Source organism: Oncorhynchus mykiss, chromosome 19 (assembly GCF_013265735.2).
Source record: "Oncorhynchus mykiss isolate Arlee chromosome 19, USDA_OmykA_1.1, whole genome shotgun sequence".
Taxonomy (NCBI): Eukaryota; Metazoa; Chordata; class Actinopteri; order Salmoniformes; family Salmonidae; genus Oncorhynchus; species Oncorhynchus mykiss.
This window is the reverse complement of record NC_048583.1, coordinates 37,660,806-37,682,088: the sequence shown is the minus strand read 5'-3', so window position 1 is coordinate 37,682,088 and position 21,283 is coordinate 37,660,806. Positions and strand designations below refer to the sequence as shown.

At 43.1% G+C, this 21,283-nt stretch overlaps 1 protein-coding gene across 3 annotated transcripts in view; it reads left to right on the top strand.

The window, feature by feature from the left end:
* Positions 1 to 20,657, top strand: part of stxbp6 (syntaxin binding protein 6 (amisyn)) — a 159,829-nt gene extending 139,172 nt beyond the window's left edge. For 2 of the 3 annotated variants that reach the window (XM_036954740.1, XM_036954739.1), the window contains 2 exons: positions 16,736 to 16,800; positions 19,536 to 20,657. In XM_036954740.1, the coding sequence (XP_036810635.1) occupies positions 16,736 to 16,800; positions 19,536 to 19,620 (150 nt within the window). In that variant the 3' untranslated portion in view covers positions 19,621 to 20,657. The remainder of the gene's footprint in view (positions 1 to 16,735; positions 16,801 to 19,535) is intronic. The other variant, XM_036954741.1, reaches the window with a different exon arrangement.
* The last annotated feature ends 626 nt before the right edge of the window (positions 20,658 to 21,283 follow it).

The window sequence follows — 21,283 nt, the reverse complement described above, 5'->3', positions numbered from 1 at the left end:
TTGACCCCCGGCCCTCAGGGTCATGACCCCCAGCCCACAGTGTCATGATCTCTGTCAATCTCTCCTTCTGGCTCTGTCGTTCTCTCTCCTTCTGGGACATTTGTTCTGTACCACTCCCTCCTATCTTCTTCATGTCTGACAGCGTCCATGGCTCACTGTGACTTACCTTCTGGATGTTGAGATGGGCTTTGACATTGCTTCCCTATGACAGTCTACCAGGCTAACAGGCCTTAGTGGACTGACTCATAGGCGGCTGTGTGTATCTCCCTCTCAAAGCTGGATTAGCGGAGCAAATGTGCGCACACATGCATGCACACACCTGAAGACAGTATGAGGCCACACCACCAGTCATGAATTGTGTGGGGAACACACACTCCGATGTGACAGGTTAAGATCTCCGCAATAGAATTGGGAATCAGGCCGGTGACAAGCATATCCACTCGATGCTAAGCTAACAAGGCTTAATTACTCACCGGCACACATTGGCAGATTTAGGACTTTCTCATGATTACTGTAAATTGGAGGAGGCTTTTATGTCACCCAGCTGGCAGTGACAATTCTCATGCCCATTGCTAAGCCCATGTCACATCGCCCACCCTTATACATGCGCAGCCTATTGCTCATTAACACAATAATACCTGACCCTGGACCAGTGGTTAGGAGCAACTTCTACATTCTTCCACCAGAGGAGCCATTTGATTGGCTCTATGAGGTGTGCAGATTATTCAGGTATAGTATTTGCCATGGCAACTCTTTGAGTGGCAGCACTAGATCAGCACTAGATCAGTGGGGGCGTATGGCCGGCTTTTTGGCTATCGGTCAGCAGTAAGGATATGCCATTTAACCCTAATCTGCCTAAGGTCTCTGACTGGATTGCTGTGGAAGTCACTGTGGAGTCACAAAAGGCTAAAGGATAATACCACAGAGAGAAAGAGAAAATGCATGTTGATGGTTCTAATGCTTCTATCACAGTGAACCTTAGCCACAGTCAGCCCTAATTCTCCCAAACAAATCAAATCGCTGGTTTATTAATCCGCTCTTCATTCTGAACAGAGTGGAGCACAGCCAGCGTGGAGTGGAGTGGCAATATTTTTGATCTCAGTGAACTACGATTGTGAATGGATGGTTCTCTCCAACCATCTCCTGCATGTGTGGAATAATGCTTGTTGTGCATTCATGTAAAATATATTGATTTCGTTCCTCTTCATTTCTCCAAAGATCAATACGTGTCCAGGACAATGTATGTGAACACACAGCTGAAAAGAGAGTGACAAGACCCTCGATGTCTTCTTTTTGGTATTTTCCCTTCTAAAACAACACTAATTAAAATTCAGAACTTTGACTGGGGTAGTGAGCCTGATTTTCCCGCCAACCGGCTGAGCTTTTATTCCCCCAGTTTAGCATAAAGCTGAAAGACTTGATTGTTTCCTTGACATGTTTCCATTGAACTTTGTTTTCCTAACGCACCTTTATTGGGCACTTACACAACGGGTAAAAAAATCCAAGTACACACAGGTTTATCAACTGTCAATGTATTTACTGCATCGTCATTTTTCTCACATGAATGTCCTGAACTGTGACTAAGTCCTGTAGCATTGTTATTGCTGTCAATAGAATTAGCTAGCTAAACTTTGAATTACTCTTCCATGAATGAATCCCCGGCCAACACGCCGAGATGACTTCCTATCCCTCGTCGTCTTTTTTTATTGCGGACTCCACCAGACGGTGCCCCTGCTTATATTCCATCATATATAATTTCATGACTTTGTCTTGCCATTCAATATTCATTGAATCCTAATGAAAAACACAACATCTAATTACGTGCTAACTAACTACGTGTGTTGATATATTGATCCAGGCACTAATCCCTTGTCAAACATAGAGCGATTGACTGACAGACATCTGTCAGCTCAGGATCCCACCCTGCCTTACTGACTGAACTACACTAAGCCCATCGGTTAAGCACTACTGTACTGTACTGTACTATGAATTGTTTAGGTTACTGGAAAGCGTGACAGTGTGGATTAAGCAGGTTTAGGTATGTATGTTGGTCGGGGTCTATGGAATATTCCACATATTACACAATGTCAGACAGTATTTTTCGTCTGTGGGGTTACTGGTCCATTCTGCTGTCTGAAAGGGGGAGCCCGGAGGGAGCTAGGTTCTACTGTATTTGTGTTTGTTTTAGCATAGGGGGGTTTCTCCCAATTTTTTGGTTCATACTTTTGACAAAAGCGTTTTTTCCCCTGCACCTAATATTCTTTCAATGGGAGTGCCAAAACTCCTCTCCTGGTTATTTTGTTTTCTTTAGTAAAAAACAAAAATATATAAAGTATATTCAGATCTTGCTTCAAACTAAGTATCTCCTCTGCTTCTTAAACAAGTGTTAAGATGTAAACAGGCCGTGCTTAGTGTCTGTAACCTGGGGTTGCAGACGCTGATGTGAGCTGAGTGTGGGTGGAGGGATTAGTGTAGTGAAATGCCAGGAGACAGCAGTGGCACAACGGAGGTAGGGGGTACTGACAGCACCTGCTGCAGACCGAAAGGCCACTGTCACAACGCCTGTCCCCCAGTCCAACTGTCCCTGTCAATGTTACTGAGGAGCCCAGCCACAAGCCCACATGCAGGACCAGGTGACACCTCCATCGCTCACACTGCACTCCTCATGCTGTGGGGGAGAATGGGTGTGTGTGGGGAGTGGGGTTATTGTTTGTGTGTTTGATTCCCTGACCACAGTATTTACATTATGCCAGTCTAATCCAGGAGTCATCAAAACCTCATCGCTCTCTGCATGTCCCAAAAACTCAGTATGACATCCCGAAGTGAATGTGCGTAGTGGAGGTCATAGTTATGTCTTCTTACGTGCCTTGCTCAAGGACATGATTTTTCACATTTTCAGCTCAGGGATTCGAACTTGTGACCTTTCGGCTACCTGCTGCCCTCTAGGCTACCTGCCTGTGGTAGTACCACTACAGAGCGCAGATGGAAGCATGGTATCAAATCCCAGTGAGGTTGGTACATTACATGAGCATTTGTCTGTAAAGAAAAACGTATTGTTATCGGATGACAGTATAAGAGCATGCCATATGTGTTGAATCTGCAGTATAAATAGAGCTTCAGGAGAGTATAAAATGTATCTACTAAGTGACTTGGGTCCAAAAATAAGCTCTTGACAAGGTCATCTTCCATTCCCGACCTGCATTACTGCGTTAGAGACACTCACACACACTCACACACACTCACACTCAGCATCAGCAAGACAGCAACTCTTTAATAATTAAACCCGAGAGGGTGTTCCAGATATTGAGGCCTTATTATGACCTCATATTTACACTATCTCTCCTCACAGCTCAGGAACAATTGATTTCTTTCTGAGCCATGTTTTTTAGATACATTCATGAAAAGTGATTTACTCTGGCATCTCCCATATTATAGAGCTTGTTTAGATTTCAGGAATGATGCACTCAATGCATAACCTGTCTTCTAATAGGTGCTCTAAATTGCTTTGTAAGTTGTAAGTATTGATCCCAATGCATTGAGATCCCTTCAACACTAAATCAAATGGCCACAGCTAAACAGCCTTGTTTTCTGTTGGTGGAGCAAATCAATTATACAACAGAGAGCGGAGCGCTAGTCAACTGCTTTGGGTGGTAATTAAGAGAGATGGAAAATATTTAACAGGAGAATACAGCCTCAGATTGAATTCTGAGGAGTGAGGGTTGCAAAGGAAGGGTATTGTTGATGTAGACACACACACACATGCATACACACACACACACATGCATACACACACACACACACACACACACACATATTTAGACATATTGTTGTTATGTATCAAGTAAATATGTCATCTCTTTCGGGTGGACTTTACACACACTCGAAGGCATATAGGGGTGTGTGCACAGTGTGCAGATTCATTCATTCAGACACACACACACAAACACACACACAAGCATGACGTTCAAAGCTGAACAGCTCAGCAGGGCAAGACAGCAACACCCTTCCTCCCTCCGTCCCTCACTTCATCATTTATTCACCAACACAGCAAGCTGTGGCCAGCACATCCTATAGAGTAAACATTTATTCTCAGCATTCTTCAATTTCCCCCACAAAGCTCTTTTCAACCTCTGTGAATGGCCCTTTACACAATACGACAGCCATCTTGGTCCCACTTTGTGATCCAGTCCAATAGTGCTGATTGAGGAAGGTCTGGGTAACACGATGCATGCCTGGTTGGACACTATCTCTATCCTATGTACAGTATGTATGGACGCATGTACTGTAACAGATGGTGGTAGGGGGAGGGAGGGTTCGAGGGAATCTGTCGACCTGTGAAGACCTTGAGGCACTGGAGGTCAGTAGCGGCTAGTAATCAAATTCAAATAACATAGTAAAAATGTCGCAGTGCAGAAAATGATCTGCTCTGATCCAAATAACTTGGTTAAAACAGGTCTAAGTAATGTTGTTGTTTTGTTTTCCTCCACTAATAGGAAAACATAGCGAGGTGAAAACAATATAATGGAGCTCCACCAGGGCGTTGCTTCCCAGCAAGTACATTTGGTTCCTTGGAAGTTGTGGGAACGCACAGTATGTTTTTGGTTTCACATTGGTTGTGGGAATGAAGCTATACCTTTCCTGACTAGGTAAATTAAATGATTTTTTTTACATTCTGAGAACAGAAATGACAATTTCACCTGTTCTGGGAACATTTATATTTAGGTTGCAGGGAGGTTCTGAGAACATTTTACTCTGGTTTCTTGAAAGTTTTCATGGGAGGTTTATTAACGCTCTGAGAACAGAAATTACAGGTTATTTGGAGGTTTTTGAATAACTTCCTTAAAACTTTTACTGAATTTTTAAATATTTATTTTAATAGCACTACTAGCTTATTTGGGGTTAACACAGATAGGACACATGGAATTGAATTGGCCATTAATCATGCAAACACATGTATTTTTTTTATTGTGACAAGGTATCGGTGAGAGTCGAACCTATAATCTTCTGTTTTCTATCCATGGAATAGTCCACCGCACCACCAGGACGCATGCCGTGTTTTTTTACGCAAGCAAAACAGACCCCATTTCAAAGGAAACAACCCCTCATTAAGATCAGGTGTGTGGCCAATGATTGGGCACACCAACACACCAGAACACACTTAACAAGACAGTTTTGTTGATGCTGAGAACGGAATGTGTGTTTTAAAATAACATTCTTAGAACGCTCTCCCAACTTTACTAACGTTTTCTTGTGGTTTTTATGGAACGTTTTTTTTTAACGTTCTCTGAACAATTTGAGAACATGACTTTAAATAGAACCATGAGGAAGGAAACCCGTAGGAAACGTCATGCTAAAGTACGGAAATTCCCACACAAGAACATTGGTTCTTAATGTTCTCTGAACTATTTGAGAACATTCTCAATGTCAAACCAGTTGGAGAACGTTCCTAGAACATTAACAAAATTGCAATTAAATGTAACCATGTTTGAACTTTTAGGAAATACCAAGAAAATATTTTTTTTTGTCAAGTTCCTTAAATGTGCTGATTATGTTCCAAAGTGAAGAAACTATCCTTCACCATTCACAGAAAGCTGTGAGAAGGTTGTATGCAAAATAACGATAGGACAATCACGCCAAGCTCTAAGAAACATATGGTTCTCAGAACGTTATGTTCTAGCTGGGTTCCACCTAACCACTTTCCTTCCCATGAGTGCAGAGTGATGACCAAGGTACCAACCTGCAGAGGCAGCATAAGAGCAAGTCTGATGCATAGAGAACATAACAAAGTGGTTTACAGCAAGGTAAAAACAGTGTCACTGTCAGTAATAGCCTTCATAGGGGATTCAATTGCATGACAACAGACTACATTTAACTTGCTAGGAATGTGGATCTGGACATGGCAAGTTCAACTAGGGCTATTGCAGTGACCGTATTACCACCACACCGGCAGTCATGAGTCATGACCGCAGTGAAATTCTACGTGACCGCTGAGTCACAGTATTCTCCTTTTATGCACTTTTTACATGCTTTAGTAGTACCCAACTTGATAAATACCATCAGGTCATAATGGCCTGGTACTCAAGGCTCTATTGTCCTTCTAACCACTCTGACAGCAATGCAAATGGAATCGAAAGTCAAATCAAACACTTATCATCAAAACAGTAGGCCTATCGTACTTTTAAAACTCACCTCACTGTGATTCATCAATTTGAAGAAAAAAGTTCAACAGCAGGTTGAAACTGAGTATTAAACATGTTTGTTGTGGATGTTGTTTCAAAGCCTTACACAACGAAATGGACTCCGCTTTCTAAGGTGATGATTAATTCAAAATTCTCATACGCATATTAGAGCTTATGCATAGGCTTATGAGCCCAAGACCGAAAGAAAAACCTGAATTCAAGTTATGATTGTCCCATTATACAATACATAGCCTACAGCATATTATTCATGGCAGAAAAACATAAAACAAAACTGATTTAAGACGTCTTTGGTACATAATTGGGCTGGCTAGCCTATACTCCAAAATTAAACAAATGGATTGTATTATTATGCATACTGGATGGACTATGCTGCAAAATGTCTATACACGAGTCTGGGAGAAAACGTATATAGCCCTAGGCCATGCTGTTGGTTCCTTGATTGTGCAGGGGGCTTGCAGAGTTAACCTACAATTATAGTGAATTTGTATTTGATTTTGGATAGCCTAGTAATAATGATTTGATTTATATTTTCAAAATTAATTGGGTGACACATTACCTTTAGCTATACAGAATATCTCACCACCATGCGTTTCCATCTACTCTCTCTCCTTTATTCCTTTCTCAAGTGCGCAGAGGGGCTGTCAACAGTTTAGTGAAATGTGTTTTGTGGCGAAAATATGTTACTATCGATGTTCCAATACAGATTTCACTTGGTTTCCCAAATGAAGCACTGGGTAGCTGCAGGAACAAGGTTGGAGAGCCCATGGCATACAGAGTTAGGTCAAAATATCAGTTTGAAATAAGTGTTGTTAGATTTATTTCTAAGCTGCTCATGTTAAGCACATGGTCCACTATAAAACCAAAGTATTTTTCAAAATGGACAGGCAGGAAAGTGAGTGCATACAGATGCCATGTGTTTTTCCCCTGCCCCTGTTCTTGCCCATTAGATATGGGCTGTTGTAAATCAAAACAAATTTGACATATTAGTAATGACTTTCTCAAATCATCAGAAGCCTATAGTCGCATCAGACAGCCGATATGCTGTATGTTTCGATTTCTAAGACATTCTAAGGTTTCGAATGATCACTTTTACGCACAACATAGCCATCTGTTTTATCAAAGTTTAATTATATTCTTCTTCCTAAAAAATCATATAAAATAAAATAATGGAATGGGACTTGTAAACATACACTACATTACCAAAACTATGTGGACAGCTGCTCATACATATCGCTCCAAAATCATGGGCTTTAATATGGAGTTGGTCCCCCTCTTTGGTGCTATAACAGCCCCTACTCTTCTGGGAAGGCTTTCCACTACATGTTGGAACATTGCTGCAGGGACTTCCACTCATCCACAAGAGCATTAGTGAGGTGGGGCAATGATTTTGGGTGATTAGGCCTGGCTCGCAGTCGGTGTTCCAATTCATCCCAAAAGGTGTTCAATGGGGTTGAGGTCAGGGATCTGTTCAGGCCAGTCAAGTTCTTTCACACCGATCTCAATAAACCATTTTTGTATGGACCTCGCTTTGTGCACGGGGGCATTGTCATGCTGAAACAGGAAAGGGCCTTCCTCAAACTGTTACCACAAAGTTGGAAGCACAGAACCGTCTAGAATGTCATTGTATGCTGTAGCGTTTAGATTTCCCATCACTGGAATTAAGGGGCCTAGTCCGCACCATTAAATACTGCCCCAGACCATTATTCCTTCTTCACCAAACTTTACAGTTGGCACTATGCATTGGGGTAGGTAGCAAATGGCGCCGGAAGAAATGGCAGCAGTTTTACGGGCGCCCAACCAATTGTGCTATTATGTTGTTTTTTTTGCGTTATTTGTAACTTATTTTGTACATAATGTTTCTGCAACCGTATTTTACGGCAAAAAATAGCTTCTGGATATCAGGACAGCGATCACTCACCTCGGATTAGACTAAGAGCTTCTGGATATCAGGACAGCGATCACTCACCTCAGATTAGACAAAGAGCTTCTGGATATCAGGACAGCGATCACTCACCTCAGATTAGACTAAGAGCTTCTGGATATCAGGACAGCGATCACTCACCTCAGATTAGACAAAGAGCTTCTGGATATCAGGACAGCGATCACTCACCTCAGATTAGACAAAGAGCTTCTGGATATCAGGACAGCGATCACTCACCTCAGATTAGACAAAGAGCTTCTGGATATCAGGACAGCGATCACTCACCTCAGATTAGACAAAGAGCTTCTGGATATCAGGACAGCGATCACTCACCTCAGATTAGACAAAGAGCTTCTGGATATCAGGACAGCGATCACTCACCTCGGATTAGACAAAGAGCTGCTGGATATCAGGACAGCGATCACTCACCTCGGATTAGACCGCAAAAAATTATTCAACAAACAAGACATTTGGGGGGGGGGGTCTGTGCTTATTTGTAAACAACAACTGGTGCACGAAATCTAAGGAAGTCTCTAGATTTTGCTCGCCTGAAGTAGAGTATATTGTGATAAATTGCAGGCCACACTACTTGCCTAGAGAGTTTTCAGCTATACTTTTTGTGGCTGTTTATTTACCACCACAGACAGATGCTGGCACTAAGACAACACTCAGTCAGCCCTCCAATTGCTAAATTCGACCACAACTCTATCCTCCTGATTCCTGCTTACAAGCAAAAATTAAAGCAGGAAGCACCAGTGACTCGGTCTATAAAAAAAGTGGTCAGATGAAGCAGATGCTAAACTACAGGACTGTTTTGCTATCACAGACTATAACATGTTCTGGGATTCTTCTGATGGCATTGAGGAGTACACCACATCAGTCACTGGCTTTATCAATAAGTGCATTGAGGACGTCGTCCCCACATACCCCCACATACCACGTATATACCCCAACCAGAAGCCATGGATTACAGGCAACATTCGCACTGAGCTAAAGGGTAGAGCTGCCTCTTTCAAGGTGCGGGACTCTAACCCGGAAGCTTACAAGAAATCCTGCGACGCTTGTCTTATGTGGCAGGGCTTGCAAACTATTACAGACTACAAAGGGAAGCACGGGTTGCATCACTGCCTGGTACGGCAATTGCTCAGCCTCTGACTGCAAGGCACAACAGAGGGTAGTGCGTAGGGCCCAGTACATCACTGGGGCTAAGCTGCCTGCCATCCAGGACCTCTACACCAGGCGTTGTCAGAGGAAGGCCCTAAAAATTGTCAAAGACCCCAGCCACCCCAGTCATAGACTGTTCTCTCTACTACCACATGGCAAGCGGTACCAGAGTGCCAAGTCTAGTACAAAAAGGCTTCTCAGCAGTTTTTACCCCCAAGCCATAAGACTCCTGAACAGGTAATCAAATGGCTACCCGGACTATTTACGTTATGTGCCCCCCCAACCCCTCTTTCACGTTGCTGCTACTCTCTGTGTATCATATATGCACAGTCACTTTAACTATACATTCATGTACATGCTACTTCAATTGGGCCGACCAACCAGTGCTCCCGCACATTGGCTAACCGGGCTATCTGCATTGTGTCCCACCACCCACCACCCGCTACTCTCTGTTCATCATATATGCATAGTCACTTTAACCATATCTACATGTACATACTACCTCAATCAGCCTGACTAACCAGTGTCTGTATGTAGCCTCGCTACTGTATATAGCCTGTCTTTTTACTGTTGTTTTATTTCTTTACCTACCTATTGTTCACCTAATACATTTTTACAGCCTGTAAGTAAGCATTTCACTGTAAGGTACACCTGTTGTATTCGGCGCACGTGACAAATAAACTTTGATTTGATTCTCCTTGTATCCGTCAAACCCAGATTAGTCCGTCGGACTGCCTGATGGTGAAGCGTGATTCATCACTCCATAGAACTTGTTTCCAATGTTCCAGAGTCCGGTGGTGGCGAGATTTACGACACTTGGCATTGCGCATTGTGATCTTAAGCTTGTGTGCGGCTGCTCGACCATGGATACCCATTTCATGAAGCTCCCGACTAACAGTTATTGTGCTGACATTGCTTCCAAAGGCAGTTTGGAACTCAGTAGTGAGTGTTGCAAATGAGGACAGACCATTTTTACGCACTATGCGCTTCAGCACTTGACGGTCTTGTTCTGTGAGCTTGTGTGGCCTACCACTTTGCGGCTGAGCCGTTGTTGCTCCTAGAAGTTTCCACTTCACAATAACAGCACTTACAGCTGACCGGGGCAGCTCTAGCAGGGCAGAAAGTTGACAAACTGACCTGTTAGAAAGGTGGCTTCCTATGACGGTGCCAAATTGAACGTCACTGAGCTTTTCAATAAGGACATTCTACTTCCAATGTTTTGTCTATGGAGATTGCATGCCTGTGTGTTCGATTTTATATACCTGTCAGCAACGGGTTTGGCTGAAATAGCTGAATCCACTAATTTGAAGGGGTGTCCACATACTTTTGTATAGATAGTGTATCTTGTCAGCTAAATGAACAAGCCTACAGCCTATGGCATGGAGCATAGGCAGAAAACAAAGGCTTACATCAGGTTAACTCATATTCTGTTCACCTGAAATACATTTTCTTCATATGATAAAGTTTCTTTATACCTGCCTAAAATAAATAATGGATGTGTTGTGATGGTGTATATTAAATTGATTTATTCGCCTTTTTAAAATGTAGTCTATGCATTTTTGTTAATTAACGGTCAATAACCGTGAGACACTCAGTCTTTTTCATGACAATAACTGACTGACAAAATGTCATGGCCGCCCCAGCCCTACTCACCGCTATACACACAGACACATGCACACACACACACACACACACACACACACACACACACACACACACATCACACAAGGTGCCCAGTGTCGGGCATAAAGAGGTTCCCATGACAATATGGATATGACTCCCCTGTCATGAAATTATACAGTCTTTCTTCACCTCTCTATATTTAGCCAGGATCTTGACCTCATACACTTTACAAATCAATTACCTCCTCCCACAATGAGTTGTAGCCACGGAAACGAATGGTATTCATATGTTTGGCATGTTTTTTTCAAACGCAAGAGGAATTAAAGCAACGGAAACATCATTAGCATTCAATTGACGTCAATAGACCTCATCGAGGCAGTTTCATTGGCCATTACGGCCTGTAGACAGGGAGGATGGAGAGAGTGTCAAGGTTTAGGATCGTATGTACTCACGTGGTTGTTGACGTTGTAGAAGTAAAAAAAATATCGTCTTGCACGTGCGTCGTTGTGAAATAGAACAATGTATTTGTTTGAATGACATTTGTTTAATATGGGAGGTTTAATTAGGGAAGTTTTTAGTATGTCTGAGAACAAGGCTCGCCATGGCAACCCATGTCAGAATAGAACAAAAAAGAAACTCTTCTTCATTTTTGAGAACACGTGCTATGCTATTTTTAGACCAAATTATTAATGATTCAAATGAGATGATGTTCATGCGAAAGTTTTTCATCTTCCCAATATAGCTTGTACTTCAAGTGTGGTGTTGTAAGACATTATCTTGATTGTGTATGATGTTTTGAATATTTGTTTCATAACTCCTTTTACTGTGTGTTTACAGTATTCAGCATTACTGTATTAGAGTGAATCTCATCCTTAGACTCGTCATGCTTTTATACAGTATTTACATGATTCATTATAAAAGTGAAACACCTGAATTTGACAGAATTTGAATAGACAGTGGAAGACAGGATGGATTTGAACAGAATAAAAGATACATTTGAACAGAAGACTATAGAATAATAGAATGCCTACATGGCACTGCTGAGGGACCTCTTACTGCACTGTGCAGTAGAATACCATCCAACAGAAGAGAAGCCATTTCCTCTAGGAGACCATCCATTTCTGCCAGACTGGCCGCCATGCCCTGATTCCCTGGCCGAGATAGACTTGTCACCATCTGAGTGTCCAGCCAGCCACAGCCTGAGGCCTCTTAGCAGGGAGAGGAGAGGCGACCCAAGATGCATCTGCTGCCAGGCCTACACAGTCGGACAAGCATCAGAGGTACTGAACAGAACAAAGATCCCCACATCCCACCCAAGAATAATGACCAAATCTGGGGTTTTCATATTGAACTATCAATTCCAGTGGAATGCGTAGCAAATCAAGACGGTGGAATGTTACGAAAACATGGGAAACAGCAACTCCATGTCCAGTGATGGAGAAATAAAGAAGGTGAGGGGAATAGTACGGTACATGTAGCTGGGCTTGATGGTTAATGGCTCCGTCACTATTCTGTCAATGTTTTCATTAGCTGTGGTAAATTGGACATTTTACTGCATCGTTCATGATGGTACAAGTGTTTCATAATTCTACTGTCATTTAGAGATAACGTCGTGGGGAAGAACTTTAAAAGTTTAAGGGTGAACTTCTTAACTTCAATGACACCAGGGACTAAAAATAAAATATCTGTCTGGGAAGCTGTAAGTGGGTTGGTGGGTGGGGAGGATGGAGGTTAAATGAGTCTGGGGCAAGAGATGTTCCAGAAAGCCATGAGTAAACCCCTCATAAGATGACTAAAACCCTCAGTAGCAGCACCTCTGTTCAGGGTGTGTCATGGCCCCTGAGTCACCCACCATCCAGGCCACCCCTGGGCCAATGGACAGGGACTTGCCCAGGCAATGTCTCCTTGCCTGGGTAGAACCACAGAGTCCTCCCCTCTTATCTTCTACTCCCACATCCTCTAACCCCCGACCTTGACTTGTCATTTATGCAAGAGGGGATGAATGTTTCGTTAAGTGCATTGTGACAGTGTCGCTCACAGCTTGATGGAAACTGTGTCCCCCAGTTCATAGTGTACCAAGCTAACATGTGATGTACAGTACAGTGAACATCCAAGAAAGTAATTTAGGTTGTGCCAAGTTGTCTCAGGCCCAGGGGCCAGTGTACCATAAGGGGACTGAGGGGCAGTACAGAGAGAGTCAGGCCCAGGGGCCAGTGTACCATAAGGGGACTGATGGGCAGTACAGAGAGAGTCAGGCCCAGGGGCCAGTGTACCATAAGGGGACTGAGGGGCAGTACAGAGAGAGTCAGGCCCAGGGGCCAGTGTACCATAAGGGGACTGAGGGGCAGTACAGCGAGAGTCAGGCCCAGGGGCCAGTGTACCATAAGGGGACTGAGGGGCAGTACAGAGAGAGTCAGGTCCAGGGGCCAGTGTACCATAAGGGGACTGAGGGGCAGTACAGAGAGAGTCAGGTCCAGGGGCCAGTGTACCATAAGGGGACTGAGGGGCAGTACAGAGAGAGTCAGGCCCAGGGGCCAGTGTACCATAAGGGGACTGAGGGGCAGTACAGAGAGAGTCTGGCCATGGGTGGGAGAGAAACGGGACAATCCAAACCTCCCATCCCAATACTATAATAACACCATCCCAATTAAAGATACATCTGAACAGAAGAATTTCAAATAATACATGGCACTGCTGAGGGACCTCTCACTGCGCTGTGCAGTAGAAAACCATCCAACAGAAGAGAAACCTCCCATCCCAATACTATAATAACACCATCCCAATTCTCTCTGGGTCACATGCAGGTCTCCTGCTTCATTTGATCCAAGCACACACGGTGTGTTGTAGCATGATGTCAAATTGATGCGCATATGAGAATCATTACCTTATTATAGGGTCCTTTTACCTTGTTTTCTTTTTTTGTCTTACCTGATTTGAAGAAAGGTGTCTAAAGTACCATGTGCTCTATATCTCTCTGTGTGCAGAAGAAGGAGAATCTGCACTATCCGCTCAGTGTGCAGCAGGCAGCAGTTCTCTCCAGGCAGGGTGTGCGACTCTGTGTCTCTGCAGCCTGTGGGGGAAGCCTCGTCCTGGGATTGATCTGCTGTAGACTTGAGTGGTGGAGGGAGGGACACCCTGGATCTCTGCCACATGCCCCCACCATGTTGTCACCCTTAGTGGTCAGAAGGAAAAGTCACGGCACCCCCTCAACCAGCAGCTCAGCTCCTCCTCGACCTTGAGCGATCGATGCAGTGGTTTTATGAAGGATGGCCCCAAGGGCTCTGACCAGGGGGTGGGCGTGAGCTCCGACACGGACATGCCAAAGCCCCCCCTCCCTCCTAGAGATGAATTATTCCATTTAAAATAACCAATTTAAAATAATCTATTTCTACACTACAAATCTCTAATCATATGTGCAATGCAGGAGCAGGCGCTGGAAAGTTTTGTCCATTAGGGTCTCTCTCTTTCCGTGTGATGCCAGTACTGGATTCATCAGTCTCCACTCTGCCCTCAGAACTTATAGAGTCATTCGATATCAATAAAGCCTATTGAAAAATTACCCCAAAGAATGCAATCTGCAAAACACGACCTATAAAGTTGGTGCTGGGATCCATATACAGGATGAATGGTTCTTAATGTCGGCAGTACACTCCTATATCAACCAGCATTGTGTTATTTAGGAACAACATAGACTAATCTATAAACAAAGCTTTGCATTCTATTTCTGCTTCAATTAGATTCTCCCGGGATAAAGAAAAGGCAGATTTTTTTTTTTTAAACCCATGGTGGGGGTAGAACTGTTCAGTCCAAGCTGAGATGTAGTCATAAAACTGTGTGCTGAGAGATAGAAGCTGACATTTCAGGATAACCTTGTAATAAAGTATGATGTGACGACACTCCTGACAGAAGATTGGGTCGTTGGGTTTTCAGCATGATTGTGTCCAGAGGAGAGGTGGATATTCCTTAAACGGTGGGGTGGTGGGGACCTGTAGCCCTTCATCAGGATGATGCCCTGCGTTCCAGGCCCTGTGAAGGAATGCCCTGCATGTTCCACAGGGAAATGTCATCCCGCACAGGGACCTTACTTGTCAGAAAGATTACATAGATTCCTGAGATTTTATTTACCAGTCTGATATCACCAACTGTATCTTCACTTGGTGCTTGGAAGGTGTCTGTATTCTAAAAAGTATGTTCAGTGCAGGTCCGAATCCAGGGCACAAATGCTCTGTTTCTTCATCTTATTTTCTTGTTTACGTAAAAATAGATATTCAGAAAGTATCCAACCTGTCTTGATTCAATCTTATTGTCCGTAGCCGTATGAATTACCTGGAACCTAATCATAAACATGGCCATTGATTTGTAACAGCCTGCTAATCCACTTACTGTACGGTCTCTATTTCAAGCAGTCTTTAGCTCTAGATGCGTATCTTCATCTTTAATCACATTAAACCCCACCTCTTTACGTGTATTATCTCTTATCAACACATCTCTTATCTTTGCAGGTGTACACCTCAGGGTGCCAGGAAGAATATGAAAACAATACAATCACACCCAGCTAGGCTCCTGTGGTAATGCATTAGGATCTATATCTGGCGCCATGGGACCAGAATGAGAAGACAGCTGGGTACCGGCTTTAAACAAGGTTTAGACAAAACTGGTATTCTTGTCTCTCCCATTCTTTTTTTATGTCCCAGATGTGAAATGAAAATTCATTCTTCAGGCTATTTGATGGAGAATCATGTAGAGGAGTGACAATCGTCAATCCTTTAGTCAAAGCTGTTATTTGCCGGTTGGCGTCTCCAGAAAGACCGCCTTATGTGATCTTGAGATTATTTCTTAATAAGGGCCAAAGGACCACCACATCCCCATCCCACAAGAATGTCTGCAGCTAATTAGCCGTAGCATAATGGGTTTTGAGAGCAACTTTCAAAACCTGTAGCTACAGTACATGCTTCCAACTTTACAATTTCCAATCATATCCAAGTACATTCGGAGGCCTTGAACATCTTCTTCTCCTGTCTGACTCATAGTCTCTTTTCTCCATCTCTCCTCCTGTCCTCCCTTGCTGCACCTGCACTGTGTTATGCTATAAGCCTCAGAGCCTGTGTGCTGATCTTAGCTGACAGCGCCAGCCAGCTTCTCTGTGTGTACGCGTGACACCCTCCATTCTCTCCCTGTCAGTGCTAGCTCTGAGAAGCTGATGTTGTGGAGAACATTTGATGCCTGCTTCGTTAAAAAAAAGACTCTGTCTCCTCAGCTAGTCTCAGGATTTTCTTTAAGCTTTTTTATAGCCTCGCCCTAAGTTTGTGAGTCTTGGAGGCTTCTATGGCATATCTGTCACCATCACTGTTTCTAAGATGAGGGTTGGAGTGAGTGATAAAGGGAGGGAGGGGTATATATATTTAGCTCTGAATTCTATGCCTGCTGCATGACTCGCCCATCTCTCTCTATCCCCAGCAGAAATTATTTATTTTTTGAGTAGAGAAAGTGAAGTTTGCGTCCCTCTCATTTATCCGCACTGCAGCAGGGAGGGAGGCTGAGGCTTAATGTGTGGCGCTCTGTTCACTTTTGATATATTGATCTGGTTGAGGCCGCTCCTCTCCGAGCCGCACCTGAAATAGCACTGTCAGAGAGATGCTGCCGGGGGAAAGAGAGAATCACAAAGTGGGGACATGTTCTTTCCAGGGGACTAATGGAAAACAATGGGACGCTAAGTCGGTCTTGAAACCGCACCTCTGTCCTGTCTCTCTCCCTCCCTTTTCTATCTCTCCCTCTCTCTCCACCTCTACATCTTTATATCTCTCTCTCCCTCTCTCTCTACTTACAGAGAGGCCACGTGAGGAGGAAAGGAGAGAAGAGGCATCTCCCGGTCCAGTACAGAGGAAGAACACGGTGACCTTGCTGTAGAAAGAAACCTTTACCTTTCATCTCTTGGGACCCCGTATTACACACTGCTGCTGCCTGGGCTTTTATGTAAAACTCTGGGCCTTCTCTTTAAATACACAGAATCCACCATAAATCAAACTGAAGAACAGTGGGGGGTTTTTCATTACCTAGTCTGAGGTTATTAATGTTGCGTGCTGAGAGAGCTGAAACGGACAAAGCCAAGTGTCTGTGTTATCCAGGAGGGTGCACTGCCCTGTATTTAAGACACTAATCCTGGGCGGCTCTGCGCAGTCGCAGCTATAGAGCTGCTGCAGCGGTGTGTGTGTAGTGTGTGTAAGCACGCGTAGAATGTCCACTGGTTTTCACGTCTCAAAAAGAAAGGAAACACCAACAGCCTATTTCATCTGGAAACAATGCAATGTTCATAATCCCCATATTTCTGACATGGAATGATTTAAAATGCGGGCCAAGAGAAATGAAGGAAAAAAGAAAGCTCTGTGTTATGCAAACCCCCAACATAGTCCGTAAGAAAAAGAGAAAGCTCTGTGTTATGCAAACCCCCAACATAGTCCGTAAGGAAAAGAGAAAGCTCTGTGTTATGCAAACCCCCAACATAGTCCGTAAGGAAAAGAGACAGCTCTGTGTTATGCAAACCCCCAACATAGTCCGTAAGGAAAAGAGAAAGCTCTGTGTTATGCAAACCCCCAACATAGTCCGTAAGGAAAAGAGAAAGCTCTGTGTTATGCAAACCCCCAACATAGTCCGTAAGGAAAAGAGAAAGCTCTGTGTTATGCAAACCCCCAACATAGTCCGTAAGGAAAAGAGAAAGCTCTGTGTTATGCAAACCCCCAACATAGTCCGTAAGGAAAAGAGAAAGCTCTGTGTTATGCAAACCCCCAACATAGTCCGTAAGGAAAAGAGAAAGCTCTGTGTTATGCAAACCCCCAACATAGTCCGTAAGGAAAAGAGAAAGAAAAACAGTCCAGAAGCTATTGAAGCATGATAGTCCTGACAGTCAGAGTCAGACACATGATGGAGACTTCAATAGAGACTGGTGTCTGGACAGAGCAGGCAGAGGACGTGAATGCTGTGGGTAATGTATTTGGTTTCATACATGGTCAGAGAAAGTCAGCAATACAGACCAGGGGAGCTGTGGTCCGTTGTTTGATGGCATCTGCATGTAGGCTTAAGGCTGTCTGTGAAGTGAGGTTCCTTACCCCTATTAGCATCCATTCTGAGATATGCCACTGCTGTAAGAGCTTCTGTTAGCGCAGGGTGGCAATATTGGAGCCTCTTTACCCCCCCCCCCCATGTCTGTACAGTGTTCTCCCCTCAATGTGGAGTTCTGATTCTCATTTAGGCAAAAGACCGTGACTCTGCCCTCTCTCCTCTGTGACCGGGAAACCGATAAGGGAGGAGAGTGTCCATGTGTTAGTAGATGAATGAAGGAGTCTGCTCCCCTTTTTCATTACCTACTTCTGCAGAGGATGCAGTATCCTTGCGGCTTCTAGCGCAGAAGTGTTTTACGTACTGCCACACCCCCTTTGAATTAGCACTTGTTTTTATAAAGGAGAAAAGAATGCGCACATTTAAAAATTATACACTATTTATCATTTATCTATAAAATGTGTTGCACAACTAACTACATTTGTTTTTAGCACTTCACACATTTATTTTACAATTCCACCCCGAGTGGAGGAGTCTCATTTTATAGAAGCGCATTTGTTTCCACGTTTCGTCATCGCCTCCTCTCCTCGATTATCTTTGACCTTTTTCAAAAGGACGGGATGACGGAGTTCGCAAAACCAATTGAGAATCTCCCCATGTCTTTTACCCATATTGCCTGGCAGACACAGGGATAGGCTGGGAATGTGGAATGTAAAGTCATGAGCTGCTGTTGGCATTTTGGTTACATCAGCATTTTGACGTGCAACACTCTCTTCCTGTTTCACCAAGGAGAGAGAGAGGGACAGAGAAGGGGTATTAAGAAAGAAAGAAAGAAAGAAAGAAAGAAAGAAAGAAAGAAAGAGAAAGAAAGAAAGAAAGAAAGAGAGGGGGTTGCAGATTACAGGTGGAGAGTGACAGAGATGGGATGAAAAGATGGAAAATGCAGATAAAGAATATAAAGAGAGGCTGAGAAGATAGTGAAAGATCAAAATGGAGATGCGTATCAAGGGAAGGAAAAGAGGCAAACGGAAAGAGAGAGAATAGAGTGATGGGGATAAAGTGAGAGAATGGAGAGGTGGGGAGCTCTAATGCCTATAGGAGCCTAGGCGGTGTGATAAGACAGCTCAATACTGTGGTGTTTGATACACGCAACACAATCCAGAGAAGAGAGGAAATACTATCTAAATATTAACAGCTGTTTGTATTAGTGTATCCCTCCAGCGATTAGCTGAGCACACCATTGTAAACACTGTAAATAGCCTTTGCTTTACTGCTCTCATTGGCCCTCCAGGTTGAATTAATTACTGTTTGTGATATTTAGGTATGAAACCTTCTAACCATGTGACATTCACAGTAATCTTGTGTGCATGGACGCACACAAGCAAAGACTGCATACATTTACCCAGAGGAACGATGTACGGTAGACACACACACACTCACACACATGCACAAACACACAGACACGCACACACACGTGAGCAACTGCACACAAACAGATCTTTGTTGTCAACAGAATTGCAGATTCCTGCTCTAAATTTTGCAGTCTAAAGTTGTTTTCTTTATCAACATTTCAGGTGTTTAATGAGTACTCGTGATGGCTGGATGCAGCATCGTGATAGCCCACACTGCCTCTCCCCTTCGAACTCTAACCCAGGATAGGTGAAGATGATGAACCCCCCTCTGAGTGCTGCATCCACCTCCTCCCTGGAGAAATATTTCAGGGCAGGAAGAGGATTGGAGATCTTAAAGGGGTCTCATATCTCAGACGATCCTATTAAACATTTCTGTTTGTTTCTCGGCCTCTCTGTGGTTTCACACCAGAATGTCATTTGTCTCACTAGCCAAGTGGTCAGTGCCAAAAATACAGCATCTGTAAAGCTAGTGGAATAACAGCATGGCCTCTCACTTTGACTGTTGGGAAGACCAGGGAGGTCGCTATCGACCGATAATAGTTGTGGAGAGCCGCGACCATATCATCTCTATATTGAAATATATTTCTTATGTATGTCATTGGTGATGGTGTAATATTTATATCTCTGTGTTTTTACAGTTGAATATGCCACGTGCAAATAGAATGTTAGTTGTTTTGTGCTGGCACATTCCCAGTTTAATCAAGGAGAATTTACGAGGTGTGTTTAAATCACACGGGATCTATCTGATATATGGCGTCAGGCATGTAAATAAGTCCGTCCGTGTGTTTTCATCAGGCGATTTAGCCATTCACATTTCAGGAGGCTTCATACAGAAATCTGGAGGTGTTTGTTATATATTATTTGCAACAGAAGCAGCCATATTTTTTTTACCAGCTTTCTAGAACTGTATGGCAGCAAAGAGGCTAGCAACACAACTTCTCAATCAAAATGATTTAACTGCGATTATTCTTATTTCTTATGTTAAATGATTTTGCTATTGAGGCGGGGGGGGAAATGGAAAAAAAGAATAGCGAGAGAAATGTTTCTGTCCATCCAGGGATTAGAGACACAAGATATGTTTCCATCCAATTGGAGGTAGCTTTTCATGTGAATATTCTAAAATAGGCATTAAAATGTTTTACCTTTTCCCACCAGAGGTGTGTTACCATCAAACAGACTTGTTGCAGATCAAATGCTGCACGGAATGATGTATTGCAAATTAAAAACACTTTTGGGCTTAAGTTTCCATGTACTGAATAAAAAGCAGAAGTTCAATGTGTTTCCATCACATTTTCAACTCTACTGATGTTTTTTTTCTCTCACAGAAATCTGGTTTTGGGGCATGCACTCTAGATCAGGGTTTTCCCAAACTCAGTCCTGGGGGCACATTTGTTTTTTTGCCCTAGCATTACACAGCTGATTCAAATAATCAGAGCTTGATGATGAGTTGATTATTTGAATCAGCTGTGTAGTGCTAGGGCAAAAAAAAAAACTCCTCTGATCTAGATAACAGTTTACTGTTAAAGTTGACATGGTAGGTAATACAATTAGATACAGAGAAGACAACTAATATATAAATGTCATTCAAATAATACCCTCAATGTTTATTGGATATGTGCGTCAAGCTCATCACTATACGTCACTTAACCACCATGAAGTTCATCATAATTTATTTAATCTGCCAATGCTGTGCATTCACAAAGTATTCAGACCCCTTGACTTTTTCCACATTTTGTTATGTTAAAGCCTTATTCTAATTTTGATTAAATAAAACATTTTCCTCATCAATCTACACACAATATCCCATAATGACAAAGCAAAAAATATATATAAAACTTTTTGTTTTGGTGCAAATTTATACAAATTTTAAAACATAAATACCTTATTTACATAAGTATTCAGGCCCTTTG